This window comes from Gracilinanus agilis, chromosome 5 (assembly GCF_016433145.1).
Source record: "Gracilinanus agilis isolate LMUSP501 chromosome 5, AgileGrace, whole genome shotgun sequence".
In the NCBI taxonomy this organism is placed as follows: Eukaryota; Metazoa; Chordata; class Mammalia; order Didelphimorphia; family Didelphidae; genus Gracilinanus; species Gracilinanus agilis.
This window is the reverse complement of record NC_058134.1, coordinates 211,361,662-211,389,116: the sequence shown is the minus strand read 5'-3', so window position 1 is coordinate 211,389,116 and position 27,455 is coordinate 211,361,662. Positions and strand designations below refer to the sequence as shown.

The window sequence follows — 27,455 nt, the reverse complement described above, 5'->3', positions numbered from 1 at the left end:
AGATCTACATAAATCCAACCCTAAGATAAATAAGAAGTCAAGAAGATGAATAAAATCATAGAGAAGTTACATATGGGAGGCCTCTGGAAATTATCTCTCCTTGATCTATTTTCCAGATCAATCAATGAGATATTTTGCATTTTCTTCTATTTTTTTAAAAATTCATTTGCCTTTGCTTTATTGCTTCTTGATGTTTCATGGAGTCATTAGCTTCCACTTGCCCACCCTAATTCTTTTCTTCAAGGAGTCTTTGTACTTCTTTTACTATTTGGTCAATTATGTTTCTTAAGGATTACTTTTTTTTCAATGAATCTTTGTATATCTCTCTCAATGTGGCTAGTTTTTTTTTTTTAAGGCTTTCTTTTTGTGAAGAACTAGAAACACATTACCTACCCATTAATTAGGGAATGGCTAAACACAGTGTGGTACCCGAATGTAATGGAAATATTACTGTGCTATAATAAATCATGTGTGCAAATATAAGGAAGCATGGGGAAGATATACAAGAAGTGATTCATATTGAAGTAAGCAGAACAAAGAAAACCAAATGTATAGTAACTATAACAATATAAATGTAAAGAGCCTCACACTCAGAAGTAAATTTGACAAAATTATAAAGATCAAATAAGACTCAGAGCATGAGGTATAAGAAGACACTTCCACCTTATCCCTTCATACCTATACCTATAGGTTTTACATATTGTGCATGTTTTTGGACTTTTTGGTGTTTTGACCAGTTGTGATGACTTTTTTTTCCTCTTAAAAATATTTGTCATATGGGATGGCTCCCTGGAAGAAGTATAGAGAGGGATATATATGGTAATGTAAGAAATAGAAAATATCAATATTTATTTTTAAAATAAATAAAAATAATATGGTTGGATTTTGATTTCAAATCCACTCTTCTATCCTCTTCAATTTTGTGGGTGAGTACATCCAATTCATAGTAATGATTGTTGCATGTTTTCCTTCGTCTTCTAAGATCCACCCCATCCCCCCCCCCCCTTAATTAAGAGTTTGGCTGCTTTAAGACTAATCCCTCCTTTAATGTTTTATCTTTTTCCACCTCCTTTTCCCCTTCCCCTAGTTTTCTCATTGAGTGAAATGTATGTATTTTTTCTTTTGATCAATTCAAATAAAAGTAAAGTTCAACAAATTGTGGTATCTGTTGGTGATGGAATACTATTGTGCTCAAAGGAATAAAGAACTGGAGGAATTCCATGTGAACTGAATGACCTCCAGGAATTGATGCAGAGTGAAAGGAGCAGATCCAAGAGAACATTGTGCACGGAATCTGATACACTGAAAGGAGCAGATCCAAGAGAACATTGTGCACGGAATCTGATACACTGTAGTACAATCGAACATAATGGACTTCTCTATTAGCAGCAATGCAAAGATCCAGAGCAAGGCTGAGGGACTTCTGAGAAAGAAAACTAGCCAAATTCAGAGGAAGAACCGTGGGAGGAAAAACACAGAAGAAAAACAACTGCTTGAACACATGAGCTGATGGGGATATTATTGGGGATGTAAACACAAAATGATAATTCTAGTCCAACTATCAATAATATGGAATTAGGTCTCGGTCTAACATGTAATACATGTAATACATGTAAAACCCAGTGGAATTGTGTGTCGGCTATGGGGGGCAGGAGGGTTTATGGGAGAGGGAAAGAACATAAAATATGTAACTAGGGGAAAATATTCAAAATTTAAGTTAAAAAAAAAAGTTCAAATGCTTCCTTCTCCCTCCCTACCTCTTCTTGCTTTTTATTATAGATTTCTACTATATCCTTCACCTCAATTATGTAAGATATTTTTTCCATTTTTCTTCCCTTTATCTCATTTTTTCTCCTCTATCTATGTATATTTGTCTTCCAGAATATATTATTCCAAGCTCTCTACTCCTTTATATTGGTGACTGCTAAATCATGTATAAAACCAACTATGGCTCTCAGTATTTGAATTTTTTCTTTGAAGCTGCTTTCAGTATTTCTTTTTTGATCTAGTAGATACGTATTATGACTATGATGTTCTTGGGAGTTTAATTTTGAGATTTCTTTGAAGTGGTGACCAGTAAATTCTTTCTTTTTGTCTTCTGGTTCTAATAGCTATTGGTAGCTTTCTTTCATTATTTCTTGAAATATCATGTCTTGATTTTCAGGTAGTTCAATAATTCTTAAATTATCTTTAGTTGATCTTTTTCACAGTTGTTATTTTTGATGTGAGATACTTTATATATTTATCTATTTTTTTCCAGCCTTTTGACTTTGATTTAGTATTTTTTTTGTTGTCTCATGGAGTCACCAGCTTCCATTTGGTTTATTCTAAGTTTCAGGGAATTTTTTTCTTGGATAAAATGTTTGTCAAGCTACTAATTAGCTTTCCAATTATTTCTTCCATAACTTTTGCTTTTTTTCCGCTTTTCATACCTGCCATCATTATCACACTTTAAGGAAAGATTTTTTTTCCCACTTTGGTTATTCTTTCAGTTAGTCTGCTTTCTGAATTCAGATTTTATGTCAGAACATACTTATAGAGTGAATATCTGGGCTAAGTTTTTGTCCTCTTGAGTTTTTGCTGCTTTCTTGGAGTATTAAGTGTTATGTTATTCTAGGATCTCAGGGACAGCTTAGGCTGGAGGCTTACAAACTTTCAATGTTCCAGAAGTAGACTCATCTAGGGAATAGTCTGATCATTGTTCTCATGATTAGACTTCTTTAAGTTTCTGACCTGGTTTTGGATCTAAGGAGCAAGATTGTGGGGTTATCTCTTGTTGGATTTCCAATAGACTACTACTGGAATAAGTCACTATCAGCCAGGTAGAAAATTCTATCAATTCAAAGTGGCAGAACTGAAGACCCACCTTTTGTTTGTCATTTTTATTCCCATGCAGGTTTCAAACTTGACTGGAAGATGGAATTGAGGCCTCTCTCCACTCCTAAGTTCTAAATCACACAGTTGGTACTTCTTTCTGAATTTCACCTTTTCTCAGTACTCAACCAAAAATGTACAATCAATCCTGTCCCTGGAACTCCACCCCTAAGAATAGATCCCTACATTAATCTGTTCTGTATAAGTAATTCAGAAATGGAGAGTGATCAACCACACTCCCAATCTTCATTAATTCCTTCATTTTACACAAAAACTGCATCCCTTTATGTGGATTTGGAACCTGTTCTTGCCCTGGTACTCTGCATGATGTGCTTCTGGTAGGACTCTGGTCTTTAGAGTTCCCAGTTCTATCTGTCTCTTTATGTCAAATTGGATTGGAAATAATATGATAATTTTTTTTCTTTGATTCTTGGTCAGGACTTAGTCTAGAGTATTTCTTAAATTTTTGTAGAGGAGTTGTGTTGGAGTTGGCAATACGTTTTTTCCTTGTTATTTGTGCCCTTATATTCCTCAATTGACAAATGGTCAGAGGATATGAACAAGCAATGTTCAGATGAAGAAATCAAAGCCATCAATAATCATACAAAAAATGTTCTAAATCACTCTTGATTAGAGAAATGTAATTTGGGACTATACCCAAAAAGCTATAAAATTGTGCATACCCTTTGATCAGGTAATGCCACTACTGTGTCTATATCCCAAAGAGATAATAAAAAATGGGAAAGGACCTACTTGTACAAAAATATTTATAGCTGTTCCTTTTGTGGGGGCAAATCAGAAACTAAAGGGATGTCCCTCAAATGGGGAATGACTGAAAAAATTGTGGTACATGTTGGTAATAGAATACTATTGTGCTATAAGAAAAGATAAACAAGATGATTTCAGAAAAAGCTGGAAAGATCTGTGGGAATTGTTGCAGAGTGAAATAAGCAGAACTGGGAGAACATTGTACACAATAACAGCAATATTGGACAATGATTATCTGTGAAAACTTGGCTACTCTCAGCAATGCAATGATCAGGGACAATCCTGAAGGAATTAGGACAGGGAATGCTATCCACCTCCAGAGAAAGAAGAGTTTGAGTTGTTTTTCACATCAGTGTATCTTTGGTTTTATTTTGGGGTTTTGGCTTTGCATGACTTTGCTCTTACATCAATGACCAATACAGAAGTGTGCTTTGCATGGCAATAAAAATGAAATAAAATAATTTTAAAAATTGTGCCCCTGGCTCCAATTACTTTTTCTATTATGTAATTATTTTAAAAAAGGGATAGACATTAGAACTATGATCTATTGTAGAATAAACTTATTGCCTTTCACTTTTTTCCCACAAATAGACTTAAACTTCCAGGGAACTCTGCTCTGTTGTAGTTTCAGTGGCCCCAAAACCTTACCCCATTGTAGCTTCCTCTGTGGCAGTTTCCCAAATACAGAAGGAAAGACAATATTTTTGCTTTTCTCAGATTCCACCTGACTAACTTACAGTGATGTATAACATTGGAACTGTGAAGATGATTGCCAGTGATACTGCCATTCGTACTAATAGGATGAAACTATCTTCACCATGGTATGTATTAAGTAGATTTGGATGTACATGGTCTAAAAAGGAAAAAAAAGAGACAAATATTTTTAGGATTCATATCAATCCACAACTTTTCCTGAACAGTTGGTGATTTAGAAGCAAATGATAGGACAGGGAACTGAATAATTTGAATTTAGGAGACAATTTTTAAACCTATTGAGATTAATTCTAAATGAGAAGGATTTTTTTTAATATTTACATAGCTTTAACCAAATGAGATTTCAAAAGCTATTAGTAAATTTTCTTCAATTTAAAGTAATTACTAAAAGAAACCACATGGAGGTGGAAATACATAGACTGGGATTATAAACTAAAGTACTATTGAATAATAAACTGACATTTTAAAGCTCGTATTTCCTTTTGTTCGTGGGGTTTTCTTGGCAAAGATACTGGAATGGGTTGCTATTTCCTTCTCCACTGTGTCCCCATTTCATAGTTGGGAAACTGAGGCAAACAGGATTAAGTTACTTGCCCAGAGTCACATAGCTAATAAGTGTCTGAGGCAAGATTTGGATTCAGCAAGATGAGCCTTCTTGACTCCAGGCCCAGGACTTTACTCACTGTGCCACCTTGCTGCCAAATGACTACCTTAATTTAGGTCAAAAGACTCCAAGATGGAGATGCAACTCCTTTTAGTAAGAATAGAACAAAGAATAAAGCAGGACAGGTGAGGAAATAATACACCTGGTTACAGGGTTGGCAGTATCATGGAGGAGAAGACAACATAATTGGTTGCATTAAAGAAAGCATGCATATATACACAAGTATGGCCAAGACCACTCCTCTCCATCTTAGAGGACTGGTTTATTGATTTATGGGATCCAGATATATCCTAAGGTCACTGATAGTTGATCAGAAAAAGTAGAATGGGAATGAAGTAAAAACATTTTTAATTGGGCAAAAATGTGCTAAGATGGGACTAGGTCAGGTTGTAAGCCCTCAAAGATAATACACAGATATGGAGTTTCCCAGGAAGTGAAGTTTCCTTGGCACAAAGTCATTTGCAAGTGGTGCTGAGAAAACAATTCCCCTAGAATTAAAGTGGTTTGTGAGAGTATGGAAACTCTAAATTTAGCTCAGAGTTTTTCTTTAATTAAAAGTAATTGTGGGAAAACTTAAAGCTTTCCATCTAACTTAAGAGGAGACAATTCATGAGAAAAAGAACTCAAAGAACCCATTAGCTTCTATTCTCAGAGACAGAGAAAAGGGATTGGTTTCTATATAAAATATAGAATTGAGTAACATAATAGGATCAATTACTGAGTGAAATAAAATATAAAATAAATGTTTATTTTTCTCATTGCTGTTGTTATTCTGGTCTTTCTGGCTGTTGAACTATCCTTAAAGAGCTTAGGATCAAAGGGTAATATTTCCCACCTTACTTGTAACCCACCTCTTTATAAAGGTAACAAAGTATTTAAAGGGAGCTTGAAAACCATCAGAAAAATAGCTGTTTGCTTTTCCATATCTCTAGCCTATAAGTTTACATATTTATTTCTTTTTTATTTTTTTCTGGAAGGAATCATCAGATAATATTGTTTTTAATTATGATTACTGTTGGGATTAGATAAAACTTATTTGCTATGTTTACCAAGAATAATTTCTTTCTTTAGACTTTATCTCTGTTAGTCACATGAGCAAAAGTTTATGCTTACAACCTGCATTTTTATTCCTTTGGTATTCCTTGTTAACAAATTCCTTTTGTGCAAATAATTGAGATTATAGTAAAACCTTAATGATTTTGGCTTGTGTTTAGAATTCATGGTCACTTAAAAATACGTGAAAATACATGAATGGTTTACTTTTATGGTAGAGAGAAGAAATATGTATTAAGGAAACTAATCATATAAACAAGAAGAATATTTAGATGACTACAAGCTCTTCTGCCAAACTTAAAAATTTTGAAGGCACATTACCATAGAATAACATGTATTAATAACCAATGAATCTTGTTATGCTATGCTTAAAAGCAATATACAGAAATGCTTAAAAATACAAAAGCATTTTTCTTAAAAGATTCTAAAATTCAGGCTACTGAGTAGTTCATGAAAGCCTGCCTTCTGTCCATTTTTATAATACTGAGGTTTAATTGTATTAATATATTCAAACTTTACTGAAAAATTACAATCTAACTTAATGAAAAAGTAGTTCTTCAACATTAAATAAGGCCCTAATAAGTGTCTACACTGTTGGAGAAGAAAAAAAATAAGACAAGTTGACCCAGGTTCAGTGGTGCCAATAACATTAAAATATCTTACTGTCTTTTTCAAAGATCATTTCTTTTAACTTTCTATTTCGTCCTTCAAACCATTGTGATGGTTTAATTTCATGAACAATAAGGAATTATATTTTTAATTAAAGAATAGCTTCTTCAGTATTATCACTGTTCTTTATAGCTTTCCACATGTATCTCAGCATTGCTTTTCTATTAAGGTAATTTGTTCTAATTTGCAAATATCAATTAGGGGAATCTTCCTTTACATTTTTCAATACATTAGCAAATTATCTCAATAAAGATGTCTATTGAAAACCTAATTTATCTTTGTGGAAATTTCTAAGAAAAAAATAGATTTTTTTCTTCTCCAACAGTGTAGATACTCATTAGGGCCTTATTTATTTAGCTTAATGAATATATAAAAACTGTCCCATCTTGTTTTTAAGAAAAAAAAATCATGTAACATTTCATTGCTTTCTTTGACTTAAATGGTGCAGATTATTTTGACTACTATTTATTACTGAATTAATTCAATGCATACAAATTACTATGTATTTTACAAATAAGTGTATTTAAATACAAAAGTTAATATGCATATCTGGAGGTTGACAAAAGTTCCTTGCTTACCATAGAATGTTAGGTAGCCAAAGACAGAAGATGTTAAATAAATTAAAAATACTATTCCAAGTGAAACATAAGTAACCAACATCATTCTTTTCAGTGAAGCCCTGTTTAAAATAATTTGAAATATTAAAAGATATGTTCATGGCATTTATTCAATATATTAACAATGCAGAATACGTGCAGAGATTGGACTTGCCATAGTGTATCTGTATTGATTAGCCATTTTAAAATGTACTACGTGGTTATTATAAGAGAAAGAACCCATGACACCAGCAATCTCTGTATGAACTTTCATTTTTTAAAAGAGCCTTATTTGAGGATCTGAAAGAACTGATGGTAATTTTCCATTATTATCTGTGTATATAAAGTTGACATCATACATTTAAAATGCTCTATTATAATTCCCAGAAGACATCAGTGAGAGTTGGAACTCAGGTATTATTACACTTCTAAAGATACTACTTTTTTTTTTAAAGGTCTCATAAAAAGATATTCCTGGTACTTCAGATATTCTCCACAGTAATACATAAAAACATTTAAGGTTTCCCTGATGATTCAGGGCAGTTTCTGGTTCAAGTGTGCTCTAAAATTTGTTAGAATGCCCAAATGCATATTTCTTTCTTTGGAGCACATATCAAACTTGACAAATTGGTAAGCCATAAATATTTGGAGAACTGTGAACTATGTGCCAAAATCAAAATTCACATTTGGAAAGAAAAAATAAATTTTTTTGTCATGGTATTTTTAAAAAGTCAAAAGCACATCAAAATTTAATTCACAGGAAAAAAGAGGTTTGTCCCATATATATTACAAAAGCTGGAAGAAAAACTATTGGAGTAAATTTATTGTCAAATTTAATGTCACTTTTTTCATATGCAGTCATTGAAAACATATTTCTATATGTTGTGAAAGAAAACTGAAACAACCCCCTCCAAATAAACCAGAAAAATAAACTAAGTTTTAAAAAGTATACTTTGATTTGCATTCAGACTCAATATGTTCTTTCTCTGGAGATGGATAGGATTTTTCAGCATGAGTCCTTCAGAAATATCTTGGATCATTGTATTGCTGAGATTAGCCAAATCATTTACAACTTATCATTGTACAAAATTGCTGTTATTGTATTCATTGTTCTCCTGATTCTGCTCATTTCACTTTGCATTAATTTATGTAGGTATTCTCCATTTTTCTGAAAGCATTCTGCTCATTATTATAAATAGTGCAATAGTATTCCATCACAATCATATACCACAACTTGTTCAGCCCTTTCCCAATTAATGGGCATCCTCTCATTTTCTAATTCTCTGCCACCACAAAAAGAGTTGCTATAAATATTTTTGTACATATAGGTCATTTTCCTTTTCTTTGATCTCTTTGGAATACAGACTTAATGGTGGCAATGTTGGATTAAAGGGTGTACACAGTTTACTGCAATTTGTATTTAGTTCTAAAATGATTAGATCAATTTACAATTTCACCACCAGTGCATTGGTATTCCAATTTTTACACAGCCTCTCCAACATTTGTTATTTATCCTTTTCTGTAATATTAGTTAATCTAAAAGTGTGGTGTAGTTGTTTTAATGTGCATTTCTCTAATTAGTAGTGATTTGGAGTAGTTTTTTCATGCGACTATAGATAGTTTTGATAACTTTATCTGAAAACTCCGTGTTCATTTGATCATTTATCAATTGGGAATGATTTTGCATTTTTATGCATTTGACTCAGTTCTCTATATATTTGAGAAATTTTATCAGACAAACTTTCCGTAAAAATTTTTTTCATTGCCCTCCATCTGATTTCCCTCCTGTTTATTCTACTTTCTTTTTCCTTTCACCCTGTCCATCCTCAAAAGTGTTTTGCTTCTGATCACCACCTCTCCCAAAATATACTCCTTTCTACCAGTACCCAATTTTCTCTTTTTAACCCTTACACTCCTACTTTCCTGAAGGATAAGATAGGTTTCTATATGTGAGTATGTAATTCCTTCTTTGAGCTAATTCTAATGAAAATTAGATTCTAGTATTGCCCCTCTATCTCCTCCATCTTCCCCTTCAATGTAAAAGCTTTTTTGTGCCACTTGTATATGAGATAATTCACCACATTTTCTCTTTCTTCCTCCTTCTTCTAGTGCACTCTTCTTTCTTATCTCTTCATTTTATTTTTTTAGATATCATCCCATCATATTCAAATCATACTTATGCCCTCTAAGTATACTCCTTCAAATTGCCTCAATAATGATACAGTTTTTAAGCATTATAAGCAGGAATGAAAACAGTTTAACCTTACTAAATGTCTATGATTTCTCTTTCCTATTTACCTTTTTATGTCTTTTAAAATCTTATATTTAAGTAAAATTTTCTATTCAGCACTGGCCTTTTTACCAGGAATGCTTAAATATCCTTTATTTCATCAAATATCTATTTTTCTCCTGAAGGATGATACTTAATTTTGCTGGGCAGATGATTTTTAGTTGTAATCCTAGATTCTTTGCCCTCTTGAATATCATATTCCATTCCCTCTTATCCTTTAATGTAGAAGCTGCTAGATCTTGTATTATCCTGACTAAATCTCCATGATATTTGATATATATTTTTGTTGTTTATAGGATTTTCTTCTTGACCTGGGAGCTCTTGAATTTGGTTATAATAATCCTGGGAATTTTCATTTTTGGATCTTTTTCATGAGGTGATCTGTGGATTCTTTCAATTTCTATTTTATCCTCTGGTTTTAGAATATTAGGGAAGTTTTCCTTGGTAATTTCTTAAAGACGATATCTAGAATGTTTTTTAAATCATGGATTTCAAGCTGTCCAATAATTCTTAAATTATTTCTCCATCCATTTTATTTTTTAACCCTTATTTTCTCTTTTAGTAACAATTTTAAGACAGAAGGTCAAGCTTGGGCCAAGTAAATGGATGACTTAAGTGACTTGCCCAAAGGCACACATCTAAGAAGTATCTGAGGCCAGATTTGAATCTAGGTCCTTCCAATTCCTGGCTAGGTGCTCTATCCACAGAGACATTTTACTGTCCCTCTCCTCAATCTATTTTCTAAGTCAATTCTTTCTCCAATGAGATATTTCACATTTTCTTCAATTTTTTCATTCTTTTGATTATGTTTTATTGTTTTTTTTTATGTCTCATGGAATCATTAACTTCCACTTGCCCAGTATAGTTTTTAAGAAATTACTTTTCTAGTGACCTTTTGTACCTCCTTTTTCATTTGGCCAATTCTACTTTTTAAGACATTCTTTTCTTCAGTGAATTTTTGTACATTCTTTCCCATGTGGCTAATTCTGCTTTCTCTTCATTGAATTTTTGCATGTTTTCCCTGCCCCTCCCCCCCCAATTTGGCTAATTCTTCTTATAAAACAGTTCTTTTCTTTACTGGATTTTTCTGCCTCTTTTGTCACTTGGCCTATTCTGTATTTTAAAGTATTATTTTCTTCAGTATTAATTTTTGTGCCTCCTATATCAAGTTATTGGCTATTTTATTTCATGATTTTCTTGCATCACTCTCATCTCTTTTCCAATTTTTCCTTTACCTCTCTCAAATGATTTTTTAAATCTAATTTGAACTCTTCCAAGAATTGTTTTATAGACTGAAACCAATTCAGATTTTCCTTTGAGATTTTGAATGTAGTAGTTTTGATTTTGTTGTCTTCTTCCAAGTTTGTGTTTTGATTATCTCCATCACCATAGTAAGTTTCTATAGGTTTTTTCTGTTGTTGGCTCATTTTTGCAGTCTGTTGCTTGACTTTTACCTTTAAAAATGATTAAATTTGGGCTCTTTTCCTGGGGTGGATCCAAAGCTTCAAGTTTTTCCAAGGTGGTATGATCTGAGGAGAAATCCTGTGTTTTGGTTTATGAGTTACTGCAGAAATAATTTTCCCACCTGGAAGTGTGACCAGGATTCTTGTTCTCCTGCAGTCAGTCACAAGTTTTCATATGCTAGTGTTCTTCCTCTCCCTGGAACCACATCCCAGAACTGCAACTAAGTTCTGGCTTTTGGGCAATGCAACAAATCCTGCACCAGCAAAAGGACCTTGTACTCAGCTTCTCATCAATCGTCCAACCCTCTTAGCATCTGTGTATTGAGAGCTCCAGAAAAGCTGCTGTAGATTCTGTTGCCCCATAGCCTATTTCTGCCTTGCCATGGCAGAGCACACCCTGGTTGGATCTACCATGGAGACTGAGCTCCACTCTTACCTGGTGCAGCTGATCTTTCCTGCTGACTTTTCAAGTTGTCTTGAATTGAAAAATTGTTCTCTGGCTTATGTGGGTTTGGTTGCTCCAGAATTTGTCTTGAGGCATTATTTTAAAGTTGTTTGGAGAGAAATTTGGGGAAGCTCAGGTGAATCTCTGCCTTTTCTCTAAGATATTGGCTCCATTCCTCTTTCTTGGATTTTACAAATTTTAAAAAATATTTTCATTTTCATATTTCACAGTAACAGTAGTATAGTGAGGCTAGCCACTGCAAAATAATGAATTTTATAATCAAACTATTTAGCCATAGAAATTAAATTATATGTCTTACCTTTCAAGTTCACTGTAAATTGGGTAGATTACTTGATGGCAGACAAATGAAAATGCAATAGTGGGTAAAGCATAAACAGACTTCAAGGAAAAAAGATAATGTATTAGGAAAAGACATTTTTTCCACAGAATATTTGTCTCTAACTTCCTGGAGCTCTCATTTAAATCTTTTAGCCTTTCTAAGGCTCTTAAATTATTATTACAAAGTTTTTGTTTTACCTAACAGCAGTATCTCTTCCAAGAAAGTTTATCCATCATGAAGAATTTTTTTATATAGGCTTGGGTGTTAAAAGGTTGTTGATATTGTTCAGTTGTTTTTCAGTCATGTCTGACTCTTCATGACCTCATTTGTAGTTTTCTTGGAAAAGATATTGGAGTGGGTTTGCCATTTCCTTCTCCAATCCATTTTACAGATGAGGAAATTGAGGCAGACAGGGTTAAACAATGTCCAGGATCATACAAATAGTGTTTGATATTGGATTTTAACTCAGGTCTTCCTGACTCCTAACCCAGTACTCTATCCACTGTGTCATCTAACTGCCTAATTTGGTCTTTTTTTTTTCTTTAAACACTTTCCTTTTATCTTAAAATTGATTCTAAGACAGAAGAATGGAAAAGGCCATACAATCAGGATTAAGTGACTTGTCTAGGGTCACATGGATAGGAAGTGTTAGAGACTAGATTTGAGCTCAGGTTTTCTTGACTCCAGTCCTGATCCTGTATCCACTACTAGCCTTTCTCTAACAACATAGGTACTTGGCAGAAAGGGAAAAGGGGGTGTCTCTACATAATTTTTTAAGAAAAATGGTAGCAAAATTATCACTAATTGTCACTAATAGCAACCTAATTTTTAATTTAAAACATACCTTTGTGTTTATTACAAAAAATTTTGCCTCACAGGATTCCTCACTTCCTGATGGTTCTTTTCCTATCCAGGAGCAACTAATTTGAAATTTCTTGATTACTACCTGCAATTATATAAAATAAGAGACATGCTAGATTATATTTTGCAAAGTAAGAATAGTTATTAAAAGGAACTGTCATGGAAAATTCAATCCAATTCTTTCAACTAACACTTACCACCATGAGAAAGAACATCATGCAAACCACAGAAATTGAACTGGGATAGCCAAGATATCCTAAATGAAATAATAATTTAAAAATTACTCATTTTTATGTCATTTATCACTTTTCCTTATGTATCTTTCAGCTCAGAATTCCAAAATATAAATGAAGTCCCAATATTACACAACTGCCAAATAATCAGAGGAGCTACTAAATATATTATTTCACAAAGTCACCTTAATTAGCAGAAATTAAGACACTAGACTCAAACACTGAAATATGGATTTGTAATAAAATCACTTCTTCCTTTACTCCAGTGATTCCCAAAGTGGGCACTACCGCCCCCTGGTGGGTGCTGCAGCGATCCAGAGGGCCAGTGATGGCCACAGGCGCATTTATCTTTCCTATTAATTGCTATTAAAATTTAAAAAAAATTAATTTCCAGTGGGCTAAGTAATATTTTTTCTGGAAAGGAGGCGGCAGGCCAAAAAAGTTTGGGAACCACTGCTTTACGCTGAGGAGAAAAGATTCTAAACCTATCAACAGAAAACCCTAAAATTTGGGCCAGAGATCTTAAATGCTATTCTACAGTGGAAGTTCTATGTTCAGACTAATTTATCTACTTCATTAAATACTTCTATGCTAATCTGAATCACATGCAAAGAGAAAGGGAAAAGTCTTAGGGAACGACCTAATTTCAGTAGATTACTTTGTTATTTCTAAGCATTTTTCTAAGCAAACACAGCTATCAAGAAGCATTATCAATTATCTTTTGGAAGTTACCCCACTCTCTCAAACTTCAAGGAGAAAACCTCCCTCTGCTGGTCCTCTATCCCCAAAATATAAATGCATAAAAAAGAAACCTAAGGAATGGAGAACCGAGCTGCATTAATTTTTATCTTCTTGAAGATCATTTGATCTAATAGATACAGAAACTAAACATTTTTCAGTAGTCATAAAAGTTTTCAGCAACTTTGGACAAATAGCCCAGAACTCAAAAATTTAACCGATTGCCTATTGACAGGATGGTTTCTCAACTCTTCCTAAATCATTATAGATTTGGTTAGAAATGGGTTCCCATAACATTGGACATGCCTATATTTAAATATAACTAAAACAATACATTCCAAGATTAAATTAAAATAACTTGGGAATTATTTATATTCCTTTTCTGTTTATATGAATAATTAATATTTTATTAAGTTTAATTTAGTAATTAAAGTAGTAGTCTCCAAACATTTTTGACTGTTCAATCTTATCTATAAAATTTTTTGAGTATTTTGAGTATAAAACATAAACTTGTTTTATATAAATTACATATATAAAAATTAGACATATGTATTATATCAATGTTATGTGTATTGTAAAATATACACAAAAATTTTATAAGCATGAGTTAAAGATGATATAAACAACATATTTAGAATATTTTCATTTAACATGTTAAAAAACTTTTTTGCTTTCACTAAAAATATTAGCAAGAGCAATGTGATTGAATATGCTTCATGTTTTTCCTGAAAAATACCTATATATCTATGGAGGGATATGGAGTTTGTAAACAGTAACTTTCTTAGGAATCCATTATTCAGTTAATTACTCAACCACCTCTTCAACTGAGAGGAGATAGTGGAAGAAAATGTAATAGTAATGAAAAATGAGGAAAGTCGAAAAGGGAGAATGGTGAATGGTCTGAAGTTTTCTTGTGAATTATGAGAATAGCTATTTAGCTAAGAGAGCAGGGGGAGGGAATATGTGGGATTATTCTATCAATAATATTTTAAAACAGTCCCTGTGGAAAGTAGGATAGTGAATCAATTAGGTAACAATCAGATGTTTACATTTCAACAAGCCCAACTGGAAGGACCATGAATTAGTAATGGATATTCTCCATTTATTGCACCAAAAAAAAAAAAAAAAAAAGGGAATTGCCTTACCTTTAATGCGGCAGAAAGCTTTCCATATCTTTCTTTGCCTGATTCTATGTAATAGATGGTATTTTAATTTCTTACTTATGATTGGATATTTTAGTTGTGTTTTTGTATGAGTGTAGAGAAAAAAACATGGTGTAATGCAGTGATTCCCAAAGTGGGCACTACCGCCCCCTGGTGGGTGCTGCAGCGATCCAGGGGCGTGGTGATGGCCACATTTTTTTGTTTTACATTCTATTCTGAGTTCAATAAATAGTTTCATAATTTCCAGGGGGCGCTAAGTAATATTTTTTCTGGAAAGGGGGCAGTAGGCCAAAAAAATTTGGGAACCACTGGTGTAATGTATATAGAGCTAGCTTTGAAGGACATTTTTGGATCAAATATGCCTCTGGCATATACTTGGCTGTGTGACCCTATATGAGTCACTTATCTTCTCAGTGCTATAAGCAATTCTCTAAGATTTTAAGTTTCAGCGAAGAAGCTGACCTACATTGGAAAAGGGAGAAATCTCACCTGAGAGTTTTCTATCATGAAGTAACAGGTCTAGCCTCTGTCCCTATCCCTTTTGTATATTTACGTATGAAAAACATCAAGAAAGATGGTATGGCTGAACAATAAAATGGAGGGAAGGGAGCAAGGAAATAGGAAAGGTAGATTTAGATTGTAAAGCTCTTTAAATGCTAGTGTTTACATTTAATAGGTGAATCAATAGGTAGCCAAGAGTTACTGTGTAAGAGAATGACTTGGTCGGATATGTGATTTAGGAAAAGCATTTTGTAAGAGTGTGAAGGATGGATTGGAGTTGAGAAAGACTTGAAGAAGGGAGAGCAAATAAGAAGCTCTTGCAGTAGCCTAGGCAAAAACTAATGAGACCTTGCACTAAGTTGATGGTCAAGTGAGTTGAAAGAAGGCAAGACATATTGTGGACATAAAAACAATAAGATTTAATGGGTCAGAGTAAGGAGGGGTGGTGAAGATGATGGTGACCCTGAAGTTGTGAACTTGAAGGAATAGGAGGAGGGGTGAGGGATGCTCTCAAAATAATTAGAAATGTTCAAAAGAGGGGCAAGGTTTGAGGGAAAAGATAATGTAATAAGAAATGCAGATAGAGATTAAAACCCATCTTTATCTACATATCTTGCGTGATTCATTTTGTTTCATCCAGAATGAAAAGGGTGGATGAGGCTCTTCATCACTGGTCTGTGCCATGGAGAGGTGAGAAAGTTGAGAGATTACTCAGCAGGGAGACAGAAGAGATGGGAAATGCTGGATCTTCATGGTGAAGGGTAGATATAGACGTGTTGGAGACAAGCCTCAGGGAGGATGGAATGTAAGTCATCTTCCTACTCTCCAATGGCTAATGATCCTTTGGTATCGTACCATAAATCTTTTAGTCATGCTTAGGCCCCACTTTGGAGAACACTGCAATTTTTAAAATTAGTTGAATCCACAAAACTCAAGTGCTATGTAAAATTAAGACTTGCTCCTTGATTTATTTATGCATAATATGTTTTTATATCTGCTCACAACACAATGGAAGATTTCAGCATTTATAAAAAATTCTTATGTCTGTAGGTTGTCATATATCTGTAATTTATGAGATGAATATCATTATTTTATTTTTACCCAATCTAATATGATTTTAATTTTTCAGTAAGTTTTGATTACATTTACTGCTAACTAGAACTAATTACATCTGGGAAAATTTAAAAAAAAACCTTTAAAATAGATATTTTTCAACTTCACTGCTTGACTTGAAAAGAATATTTTATAAGCATTATCTGAGTTCTTTAATTCTACAGGAAATTTTTTTTTTACTTCACAGAGTGGGCCTAAATAGAAACAAACAAACATCATTTTTCTAAAACTTTATTTCACTTAGGCACAATTAGAACTATGATAATATAGAATCTTTCCTTACCTAATGTCTTCAGGAGACAGAGAGGAAAAATAAAAATAATTGTAACGACTATAATTAACAATCGTTCATCCAAATACCATGCTCTAGAAGATATTTTAAAAAATTAAAAAATGTTTTGTTAGCTTATTTTCACTCAAATAATAAATTTATAATATTTTTTCCTTTTCCATGATCTAAGACATTTTATGTCATTCTACCTTATACTTTTTTCTTTCCCACTATTTAAAATAAAGCTCTTATTTTGAATTATTTAAATGGCTTAAAAACTAAATGCACACATCAAATTTAGTTAGGTTATAAGACATTATCAGTTATTGAAAGAAAATCCTTTTTTTGGTTTGGTTTTATAAAGCTAATGTTAGCAAGTAAAAATTCATTAGAGGTAGGTATTTATTTCCCACTGCTGCCCTACATTTGATATGTTAGTATAAGAATGAATGGTTTGGGACTACAGGCTTCCATAATTTTCCCTTGAAGGAAAATAGAAAAAAATAATAATGAAAGGAAATTGCTAAATAAAATGAAACCACAATGCTATCTAAGACTACCTGAATCTTTTGTGAGAAGGCCCAGATCATATAAAACACACATTATTAGCATGCTATATTCTTTCTTTAACAAAATGACTGTCTTATATTTTTGCATGCTATAAGTTTATTGAAAATACTGCAATAAATTTCATTTCATGTAAACTAGATAATGACTTCAGTTTAGAGTCCTGGAAAATTGCAATAACAGTCCTCTGTTGCCTGTTAGATGATTTTCCATCTACAAAAGCCTGTTTTCTACCTATATTTGTTCTCCTTTATTTTTCTCATCCCAGTCTACTCTAAGTTCAGTTGACTGGAATTTTATTAAAATAAAAACTCTTATTGGTCCACATATAAGTTTAAAGTTAAAATTGAAAAAAATAGTCTTGTAACTTACAAAAATGTTTCATCCTTTCCAATAATAGCTTTTATAATACTAGGTGTTTCCTCTTTTATTATAAAAAGATAACTCAATATACCTAAGAAGGAAATAAAAACATCTTCAGAAAGGAGATCTTATTGTTGCAAGATACACAAAAGACTACAAAGCTTTATTCCCAGATTGATCCATTAAGATACCAAACAGTTTTATATATCCTAGCAATTTAATTGTCTTTAAACAAAAGATGAGACCAGTTCATACTTCACATCATTTGTCATTTTAGCTATAAGTGTATGGAATGTTTTTTATTTTGTTACATCAAATTGATAAGACCACCCAAATACAACTACTAAAAGGAAAAATATTTTCAGTCACTCCATTTTAAAGTATGTATATGCCTTTTAAGAAGCAGAGAAGGAAGAAAGATTGTGTTGTATTTACCTCCTAGGTTATGGAGAAAGATGGTTACAAATACAAAATACTTCCCTCTGAGGCCAAGGAGTTTCTCACCTACCTCTTCATAATTCATAAGTCCTGTTTAAAATAGATTTAAGACACATAAAAATTGACAGAAGTCATCAAATCAAAACAACCAAGATCCAGTGATCATTCTTTACTTCTGTAACTCCTGTCTTGCCAAAATCAGATGGTGTTCTGGGCTGTCACAAGGGTGAAGGAAGTCTTATTTCTAAACATCCACATTAAAAATATTTAAGTGTCAAAGTGATCACCATTTCTAATTTTTTGATTTGACTGCAAAAGCATACAAATTGACCTAATAGGTCATGTGGCTTATTTGTACTTTTTTCAAGTAGACATAGTTCTCTTTGGATATTCTTACTGTTTAAATCTTATTCTTAGGCACAGTTTACCTAGCCAAAATGAAATAAAGGACTGATACAATTATGCTGATACCCTATCTACCCACACTACCACAAAAGAAGTATTTTGCTTTAATAATATCTAGTAAGCTCAAATCTTTAATAAACTCTAATAATCCAGCTTAGACTGTTGGAGTTTTTTTGCCTCAATTGAAGTAATTTAAGTTTATGAAATTGGGGTTTTTTTTGCAACTTTTTCCCATTATTTTTGGGCTGATACATTTTTAAAAACTTGATTCTATCAAGGGCATATGCTTGATAAATAAAACAATTTACATTGGGTACTCAGAAATTGTGGCACTAGGAATCTGATAATTTTGATAATGATCTCAGTTAAAATTCAGGTATCAAAATACTGAGAAAGATAAAATGAAAACATAATAGATATGTCTGCCAGAACATAAAATACATGAGCAGAAACTCTAAACATTTAAGAGGCTGATCTAAAAAGATAAATTTATTCATTTTTTAAAATCTTGTTTATATTTCTTTATAATTTAAACTCTAAATATTTTCCAAAACAAGGAAAGACAGTTTACAATGACAACTTCATAATCTGATCTTTCTAAAACCAAATGTTCAAAAGAAAACAGCAGGTACATCTTCAATTTCAAAGTGAATGTTTTTATAAGATTCTGTATACTATAACAGGAATCTAAATTTTCTGGTTAATGTAGAAAATGTATTGCAAATGAAACTCAGTATGGAAGAAGAGTGCAAAATAATACATTTCATGAATTATATTTTTCAGTAATATAATTGCTTTGCTTCAGAGTAGCTGCTTCCAAGTTAGCTCAGAAGTAATGTTTTCTCTTTGGAACTTGCCCAAGAGAGAATGAATAAATCCATTTCCTTTTAAAACTTGGAGTTGACAATTTGAAGACATAAGATACTTGTTCTTAAAATCTGGGGTAGTTGGTTTGATGTGAGAAATAAAGTAGAACTCATAAGTGTAAGATGATCTCCAACTGAGAAAAATAAGTCTAATCAAGTTTCCTTTAAGATGCACTTCTCTTGGGAACAGCTGGGTGGCTCAGTGGATTGAGAGATGAGAGGTCCTGGGTTCAAATTTGACATCAGCCACTTCCTAGCGAGGTGACCCTGGGCAGGTCATTTAATTAATCCCCATTGCCTAGTCCTTACCCCTCTTCTTCCTTGGAAATAAAACACAATATCGATTCTAGTATGGAAGGTGAGGGTTTTTAAAAAATAAATTGCATTTCTCACTTGTTTTATGTGTATTGAAATAATGCAATTGATATTGCATTTTGTCTTGGCCCCAGGTGAGCACCAAAGGAATTTCTTGACTGCTATCCCAATTGCCATTTCTAAGATCAGGTTGCTGAAAGGGCAAAAAGAAATCCAGCTAACAATATCATCATGAAAGTCTTTCCCTTTGACCTTCTTCCACTTAACCAAATTGGATCTTGTCTGAACTTACCTGTTCTAACTCCAGAGAGCAACATAAGATAGATTGAATAAGTAGTCATCAATCCCATTAAAATCAAAAGAATTCTAAAACAAGGCAAAAAATATTTTGTTTATAATTAGACAAAAAGAAAATTATCTTTGGAATTAAACTTTTAGACAAGTAAAGGTTTATTTAAATGGACAGTATTATTTACATTTACTATTACTCATCCCATCCCCTCTTTAAAAATATACATTAAGAAGATACTTTTTAAAAAAAGAAAGAAAAGTGCTCATCATAGCCTAGCTAACTATTAAAAACCTTTAGCCAGTTCAAAGCCCCTCTCTTTAGATCTGTTTAGAAAATTCTTGAGCAACATTATATGTGCATATGTAATTATAGAAAAAAACCAATTTCACATTAATGAAGACTTGACTATTCAGCTATAACTTACAGGCTTAGAGATTGCCTAAGCATAAAGGGTGGCTCATGAACATATGGGAAATATTTGGAAGATTAAAAACCCTGATCCACTTGATGGTATAAGTCATAAAATGCTAGAATAGCAGCACAAAAAAAAAATTGTCCAGGCAAGCAGTTAGCAATAGCAATCTCTTCTGTGCTCCGATGGCTTGTTTAATATGTTGTCTTTTGGAACTTATGTTGGTAGATAGTCTATGTCTATTTTCTTCCAGACTGCTTTTTAATTTTCCCAGCAATTTTTGTTGCGAGTTCATATCCTAAAATGTCTTTAGGTTTGAAAGTTATTAGGTTATTATGCTTATTTGCAATTGTCTATTGTGTACCTAATTAGTTCCACTGATCAAACTCTCAATATCTTAGTACCAAATTGTTTTTGACAATTAAACTTTTATAGATCTTGTATCCTGTTCTCATTTTTTCATTGATTTTCTTGATATTTTTGACCTTTTGTTCCTCCAGATGAATATTTTAGTTACGTTTTCTAGCTCTACAAAGTGACTCTTTGGTATTTTGATTGGTAAGGCGATGAAGAAGTAAACTAATTTACACAGTATTACCATTTTAATTATATTGACTCTTCTTGCACATGAACAAGTAATATTTCTTGAGGTATTCAGATCTGTTTTTGTTTGAAAAAATGCTTTGTAATTTTCCTCCTCTAGTTCCTGTAAGTGTTGCCAAATAGCCTCCTAATTATTTTATACCATCCAGAATTATTGCATTTAATTATTTTACTTTTTTTCCAAATTCTCTCCCTCTCTTCCTCCTCTCACCCCTTCTTGAGAAGGTAAGCAATTTTATGTAGACTATACATGTGTAGTCATTTAAAACATATTTCAATATTAGTCATGTTGGAAAAGAAACATAGACTGAAAAAAAAAGAAATAAGAAAGTTAAAAGTATGCTTCAGTTTGCATGCAGACTCCATCAGTTCTTTGATAGCACTTTTTAATTTAAGTCCTCTAGAATTTTCTTTGATCACTGAAATGCTGAGTATAACTAAGTCATTCTCAGTTGATCATCATATAATATGGCTGTTACCATATACAATGTTCTTCTAATTCTACTCAATTCACTTTGTACCATTTCATATAAGTCTTTCTAGTTTTTTCTGAAAGCATCCCGACTAGTTCCAAATTGTTCTCCAGGATGGTCAGTTTGAAACTCCAACAGTGCATGTGTCTCATTTTTTTTCATATCTATTCTTTTATTTGTCATTTTCCTTTTCTGTAGCCAATCTGATAGAAGATGGTACCTCAGGATTGTTTTAATTATCATTTCTCTAGTAAATAATAATGACTATACATATGGCTATATCTATTTCATATGACTATACTTAAATTTGATTTCTTCTTCTGAAAACTGCCTATTCATATCCTTTGACCATTTGTCAACTGATTTCTTATAAATTTGACTAAGTTCTTTATGTATTTGAGAAATTAGACCATTGTCAGAGAAATTTGTTATATAAATTTTTTCTAGTTTGTTGCTTCTGGGGTCTTTTTTTTGTGAATTTTTTGACAGTTTGCTCAATTTCTTTTTCTGCAATAGGATTGTTTAAGTTATTCTTTTTCATCTTTTGTTAATTGGGTAGTTTATATTTTTGTAAATATTCATCTATTTCACATCTATTATAAATATTCATCAGTAGTTCCCAAAAATTTTTGGCCTACCGCCCCCTTTCCAGAAAAAAATATTATTTAGCCTCCTGGAAATTAATTTTTTAAATTTTAATAGCAATTAATAGGAAAGATAAATGCACCTGTGGCCATCACTGCCCCCCTGGAGCACCCATCAGGGGGTGGTAGTGCCCACTTTGGGAATCACTGACTTAGATTGTCAGATTTATTGGCATATACTTGTGCAAAATAACATCAATTAACTGCTTTAATTTCTTTTTAATTTATTACGATTTTGCCTTTTTCATTTTTGATATAAGTAAAAACTTTTTTAAAAAATCAAGTTAAGCAATGGTTTATCCATTTTATTTATTTTTTCATAAAACCACCTTCTTGTCTTATTTATTAGATCCAATATTTTCTTACTTTCGATTTTATCTCTCCTTTGATTTTTCAGGATTTTCAATTTGTTCTTTTTTCTAGCTTATTGTATACCCAATTCATTGATCTGCTTTTGCTCTGTTCTACTGATATAAACATTAAGAGATATACATTTTCCTCAAAGTAGTTTTAGTGGCACCCCTTCCATTTTGGTATATTGTCTCCTTGTCTCATTTTCTTTAATGAAATTGTTTAGTGATTTATTTTTAGACCCATTCATTCTTTAGAATAAGGTTATTTAGTTTCCATTAATTTTTATTCTTTTTTTCTGCTGCCCTTTGTTGAATATAAATTTTTATTGCATTATGGATTGAAAAGGATGTATTTAATATTTCTGCTTTTCTACATTTAGATGTGAGGTTTTTAATGGTCAATCTCCATGAAAGTGCCATTCCCATTCAAATTTCTCTAGTGGTCTACCATATTAAACTTTTCTAAAGTTCTATTTACCTCTATACCTTCTTTCTTGTTTATTTTTTTTTTTGGTTGAATGTATCTACTTTTGAGAGAGGAAGGTTAAAGTCCTCCAGTAGTAATGTTTTACTATTTCCTCCTATAACCTCCTATAACTGGTGCATATGTTTATTATTGATAGTTTCATTCTTTATAGTGCCTTTTGTCAAGATTTCCATAGCTGAGTATAGATGTTAGTCCCACTTTGAGCTAATTCTGATGAGGGTAAGGTTCATACATTCCCTGCCCCTCCCCCACAATTTTCTTCTCCAAAGTATGGACTCCTATGAGCCTCTTCATGATAGTTTACCTCCTTCTATCTCTTCTTTTCTCTTCTCTTTCTATGTTCCTCTTTACCATCTTGATTTTTTTAATATCAGTCCTTTCTATTCAGCTTACCTCCTTCCTTCTTTCTCATTGGCCTATTAGTAATAAAGTTCTTAAGTACTTTATGTATCTGTAGTACTTTAAGTATCTTAATTATCTCAAGTATTATAGATATCTTAAGAATCTTATTTATTACCTTCCTTGTTATGAATGTACTCAATTCAACCTTAAGTTTTCACTTTACCTTTGTTTTATTTCTCTTTTGCGGTATTATTTTAAGATTGGTTGGAAAAAAATTTTTAACAGTAGTTTTGCTTCCCTGCTTCTACTCTGCCATCTTGGATTCCTTATTCATGGAATTTCCTTTTCAGCTCTTATTTTTTGGTGAGGAAAATCTGGAAGCCTTTTACTTCATTAAATATTGATTTTTTCCTCTGAAGGATTATGGTTAGTTTTTCTTATATAATTCTCGTTTGTAGTTTTAGATTCTTTGCCTTTTAGTATATCATATTCCATACCTTCCAGTCCTTTGATGTAAAAACTGCTAGGTACTATTGTGTAAATAGAATTAGCTCAATCCCATTAATAGTCAAAAATCTACTCAACCCAGGCGTGCTAATGATGTCACTCCCACCTCCCTTAGTGGGGAGGGGAGACGAGTTACCCACACGTGACAATAAGTAACAAATCAAGAATAAGGGACTGCCCTTTGGGCAGTCCAAATCAATGTAGAAACTGCCATTTGTCCATTTGAATTAGAGGTGGACCACAGGAAGTGATGAAAGACACTATCTCTTTAAGTAAGTTAGTGAACTTCCTGTGGGGGGAGTGGCCGTCTCGAACTGGAAGAAGAAGCATCTCCTGAGACCACAGACAGATTACGCTCTATATTGTCACGTGGGTAAGTTAGGCTGGCTTCCTTGGCCTAGCTGGGCCAATTCTAAACTCTGCCTATCTGGCTGTTGGGCCCTGTGGCTTACAGCTTCATTATTAAGCTTAATAACCTTCTTCTCTCTCAGTCCAGACAGGACTAGCCTCTACTTTTCTCTTTATTCCTACTTTTACCTACCGATTGTAAATAAACTCTTCAACCCGATGCTGACTTGGGTCTGATTTAATTACGGAATCAACCTAAATTGTTGATTCCTGGCGGCCACATATTTTTAATATATATCTATAATACCTAAATTTTTATTCCTTACACTATATAATATTGACTGTGGTTCTACAGTATCTGAATTGTTTCCTTCCAGTTGCTTATAGTACTTTTTTCCTTGGCCTGTACTGGAATTTGGCTATAATAGGACTTGTATATTTTATTTTGAGGTCTTTATTAGGAGGTATCTGGTAGGGGCAGCTGGGTAGCTCAGTGGATTGAGAATCAGGCCTAGAGATGGGAGGTCCTAAGTTCAAATCTGACTTCTCAGACACTTCCCAGCTGTGTGACTCTGGGCAAGTCACTTGACCCCCATTGCCTACTCTTCTACCAAGGAGCCAATACACAGAAGTTAAGGGTTTAAAAAAAAAAGGAGGTATCTGGTAGATTCCTTCTATTTCTATATTCCCCTTTTGTTAGAGGATATCAGGGCAATTTTCCCTGATAATTTCTTGTTCTCCTTTTGATCATGGTTTTCAGATTTCCATGATTCTTAAATTATCTCTTCAGGATCAGTTTTCTAGATCAATTATTTTTCCACTGAGGTATTTCAGATTTTCTTCTATTTTTTCATTCTTTTGATTTTTTCTTATTGTTTCCAGATGTCTTGTGGATTAATTAGCTTCTATTTGCCCAATTCTAATTTTTAGAGAGTTGTTCCCTTCTTTGAGTTTTTTAATGTGCTTTTCCATTTGGCCAATTCTACACTTTAAGGAATTGTTCTCTTTGTTTTTTGTCTTCAATTTCCATTTTGTCCATTCCAGGCTTTAGGAAGTTGCTTTTTTTTCAGTGTATTTTGCTGCCTCCTTTTCTTTTTGGTTTATTTTAGTTTTTAGGAAGTTGATTTATTCAGTGAATTCCCCTCCTCTCTTTTCCCCCCTCCCCCCAGTTCTTGAGTCTTTCCAATAATACTCTTATTTTTAAATGTTTTTAAACTTAGTTCTTCCAGGGTTTTTTTGAGGCCTGACATCACTTCACACTTTCCTTTGAGGCTTCACATGTTTCTTTTGTGTCATTATTGTCCTCTTCTGAATTCATATTTCAATCTTCTCTGTGTCATTAAAGTAACCTTCTAAGTTCACATTTCTTCTTTTATCTTTTTCTCATTTTTCTAGTTATTTTTTGTTACCTTATCTTTCTATTGAGGTTCTTCTCTGCCCCTAGAGTAGAGAGAGCATTGTTCCAAGCTTGAACTGGTACTTGGAGTAGACCAGCTGCCTTTGTTTCCTGCAACTGTGTCTGTCAGAGGAGTGGTGGTGTCCCTGCTGACTTGCTGTATGGAGGCTTGAAGCTGTTTTGTCCAGTTATATTCTGTTCCCCATGCTGCCAGTTCTCTTGCTGCTTCATGGGCTGGGCTGGTCCTCACTCTGCTGCTTTGCTACCTCTACCAAGTGGCTTAGACTTGCCTAATCACCTACTCTGCTCTTTTGCTACTTTAGGTGCTCTGCAACTTCAATGCCCAAGGCCACATGGAAGCATGTATTGGTTTTCTGTCCATTGTCCCTTCACTACCCCTGCCAAGGGGCTCAGGCTGGGCTCATTCCAGTTTTGCCATCTCTTTGCCTCTGGCTGCATAGCAGTATGTTGGGCTAGTCTGAATTCTGGCAGTTCCCACAGATGCTGCACTCCCTATACTATTTTCTCTTTGTTCTCCAGTAAGATGTGTTCCTCCTGCTTCCCTTTATGTTGAGGCAATTTATTTTCTTTGTGTGTAATGAGGTGGGGGTTGGGTGAGTGGAGCATCCTTCATTCCACCATTTTGGCTCCTAGCATGCAACACAGATAATGCTCTTCCAATAATTTTAAAATTATCTCTCCTCATACTATTTTCCAGATCAAGATGTTTTTCCAGGGAGATATTCCACATTTTCTCCTATTTTTTATGTTGATGTATTTTTTCTTAATGTCTCATCAATTTGTTAGCTTCCATTTGCCCAATTCAAATTTTTAGAGTATTATTTTCTTTAATGACTTTTTATACCCCCTTTTCCATTTGGTCTGTTCTGCTTTTTAGATGATGTTGCTGTTGTGAAGTCATGTATGACTCTTTGTGACTCCAGAGACTGGAGCTATTAACCATTTCTATTGCTAGTGTGTCCTCATTTTACAGTTGAGAACCTGAAGAAAATAGGGATTAAGTGATTTGTCCAGGGTCACACAGATAGTAACATCTGAAGATGGATTTGAAGTCAGACTTTCCTGATTCGAAGCCCAATATTCTATTCACTGTACCATCTATCCTCTTTTGAAGTTATTTTCTTAAGTAAATTTTTATACCTCTTTTTATCATTTGGCCAATTCTATTTTTTAAGATTTTATTTTCTTTGTGTTTTTTGTATGCCTCTTTTATTTTGCTGTTAATTCTCTTTTCATAATTTTTTTTTGCATCACTCTCATTTCTTTTCCTAACTTTTCCTCTTTCACTCATATTGCTTTCACTTTTCTAGGAATTCTTAGGTCCATTTTGTATTTTTCTTTGCCTCTTTCCTTATAACTCTTTTCATGTCTTCCTCTGAGTTTGTGTTTTCATCTTCCCTGCTCCCGTAGTAGCTTTTTATGGTCAAGTTCTTTTTTTGTTGTTGTTATTTGCTCATTTTTCCAACCTATTTCTTGACTTGGAACTTTATGTTAAAGTTAGGCTCTATTCATCTCAGGGGTGAAAGGGTAACCCTTTCCCAAGTTTCAGATTTTTTCATGATGCTGTTTTCAGAGCTAGTTTTGAGGGTCTATAAGTTTTAAATGTTTCTAAGATGGTCTGATTCAGAGGGAGATAAGGTCACTTTTTTCCTGGTCTGCTCTTTGGTCTTTACCCAAGAAGGACCCTTTTCCATATAAACTTAAGGATTGAGAAAGAGGGATGAATTGGGAGAAGGAAGAAGGGAAAAGGAGAATGGGGTAAATTATCTTACCTAAAAAAGGCATGAAAGAGCTATTAGATTGGAGGGGGAAATGTAAATTGAACCTTATGATCATTGGAATTGGGTTTAGAGAGAATAATATATAT

The 27,455-nt window shown here is 33.2% G+C and overlaps 1 protein-coding gene across 1 annotated transcript in view; it reads right to left on the bottom strand.

The window, feature by feature from the left end:
• Positions 1-27,455, bottom strand: part of LOC123250064 (sodium-coupled neutral amino acid transporter 1-like) — a gene marked incomplete at its 3' end in the record, with an annotated part of 47,853 nt that overhangs the window by 10,233 nt on the left and 10,165 nt on the right. The window contains exons 4-12 of the mRNA XM_044679102.1: positions 20,003-20,076; positions 18,122-18,214; positions 17,696-17,777; positions 16,769-16,851; positions 12,931-12,993; positions 12,721-12,818; positions 11,856-11,935; positions 7,321-7,421; positions 4,380-4,495 (exon numbers count right to left, since the gene is read on the bottom strand). Of these exons, the coding sequence (XP_044535037.1) occupies positions 4,380-4,495; positions 7,321-7,421; positions 11,856-11,935; positions 12,721-12,818; positions 12,931-12,993; positions 16,769-16,851; positions 17,696-17,777; positions 18,122-18,214; positions 20,003-20,076 (790 nt within the window). The remainder of the gene's footprint in view (positions 1-4,379; positions 4,496-7,320; positions 7,422-11,855; positions 11,936-12,720; positions 12,819-12,930; positions 12,994-16,768; positions 16,852-17,695; positions 17,778-18,121; positions 18,215-20,002; positions 20,077-27,455) is intronic.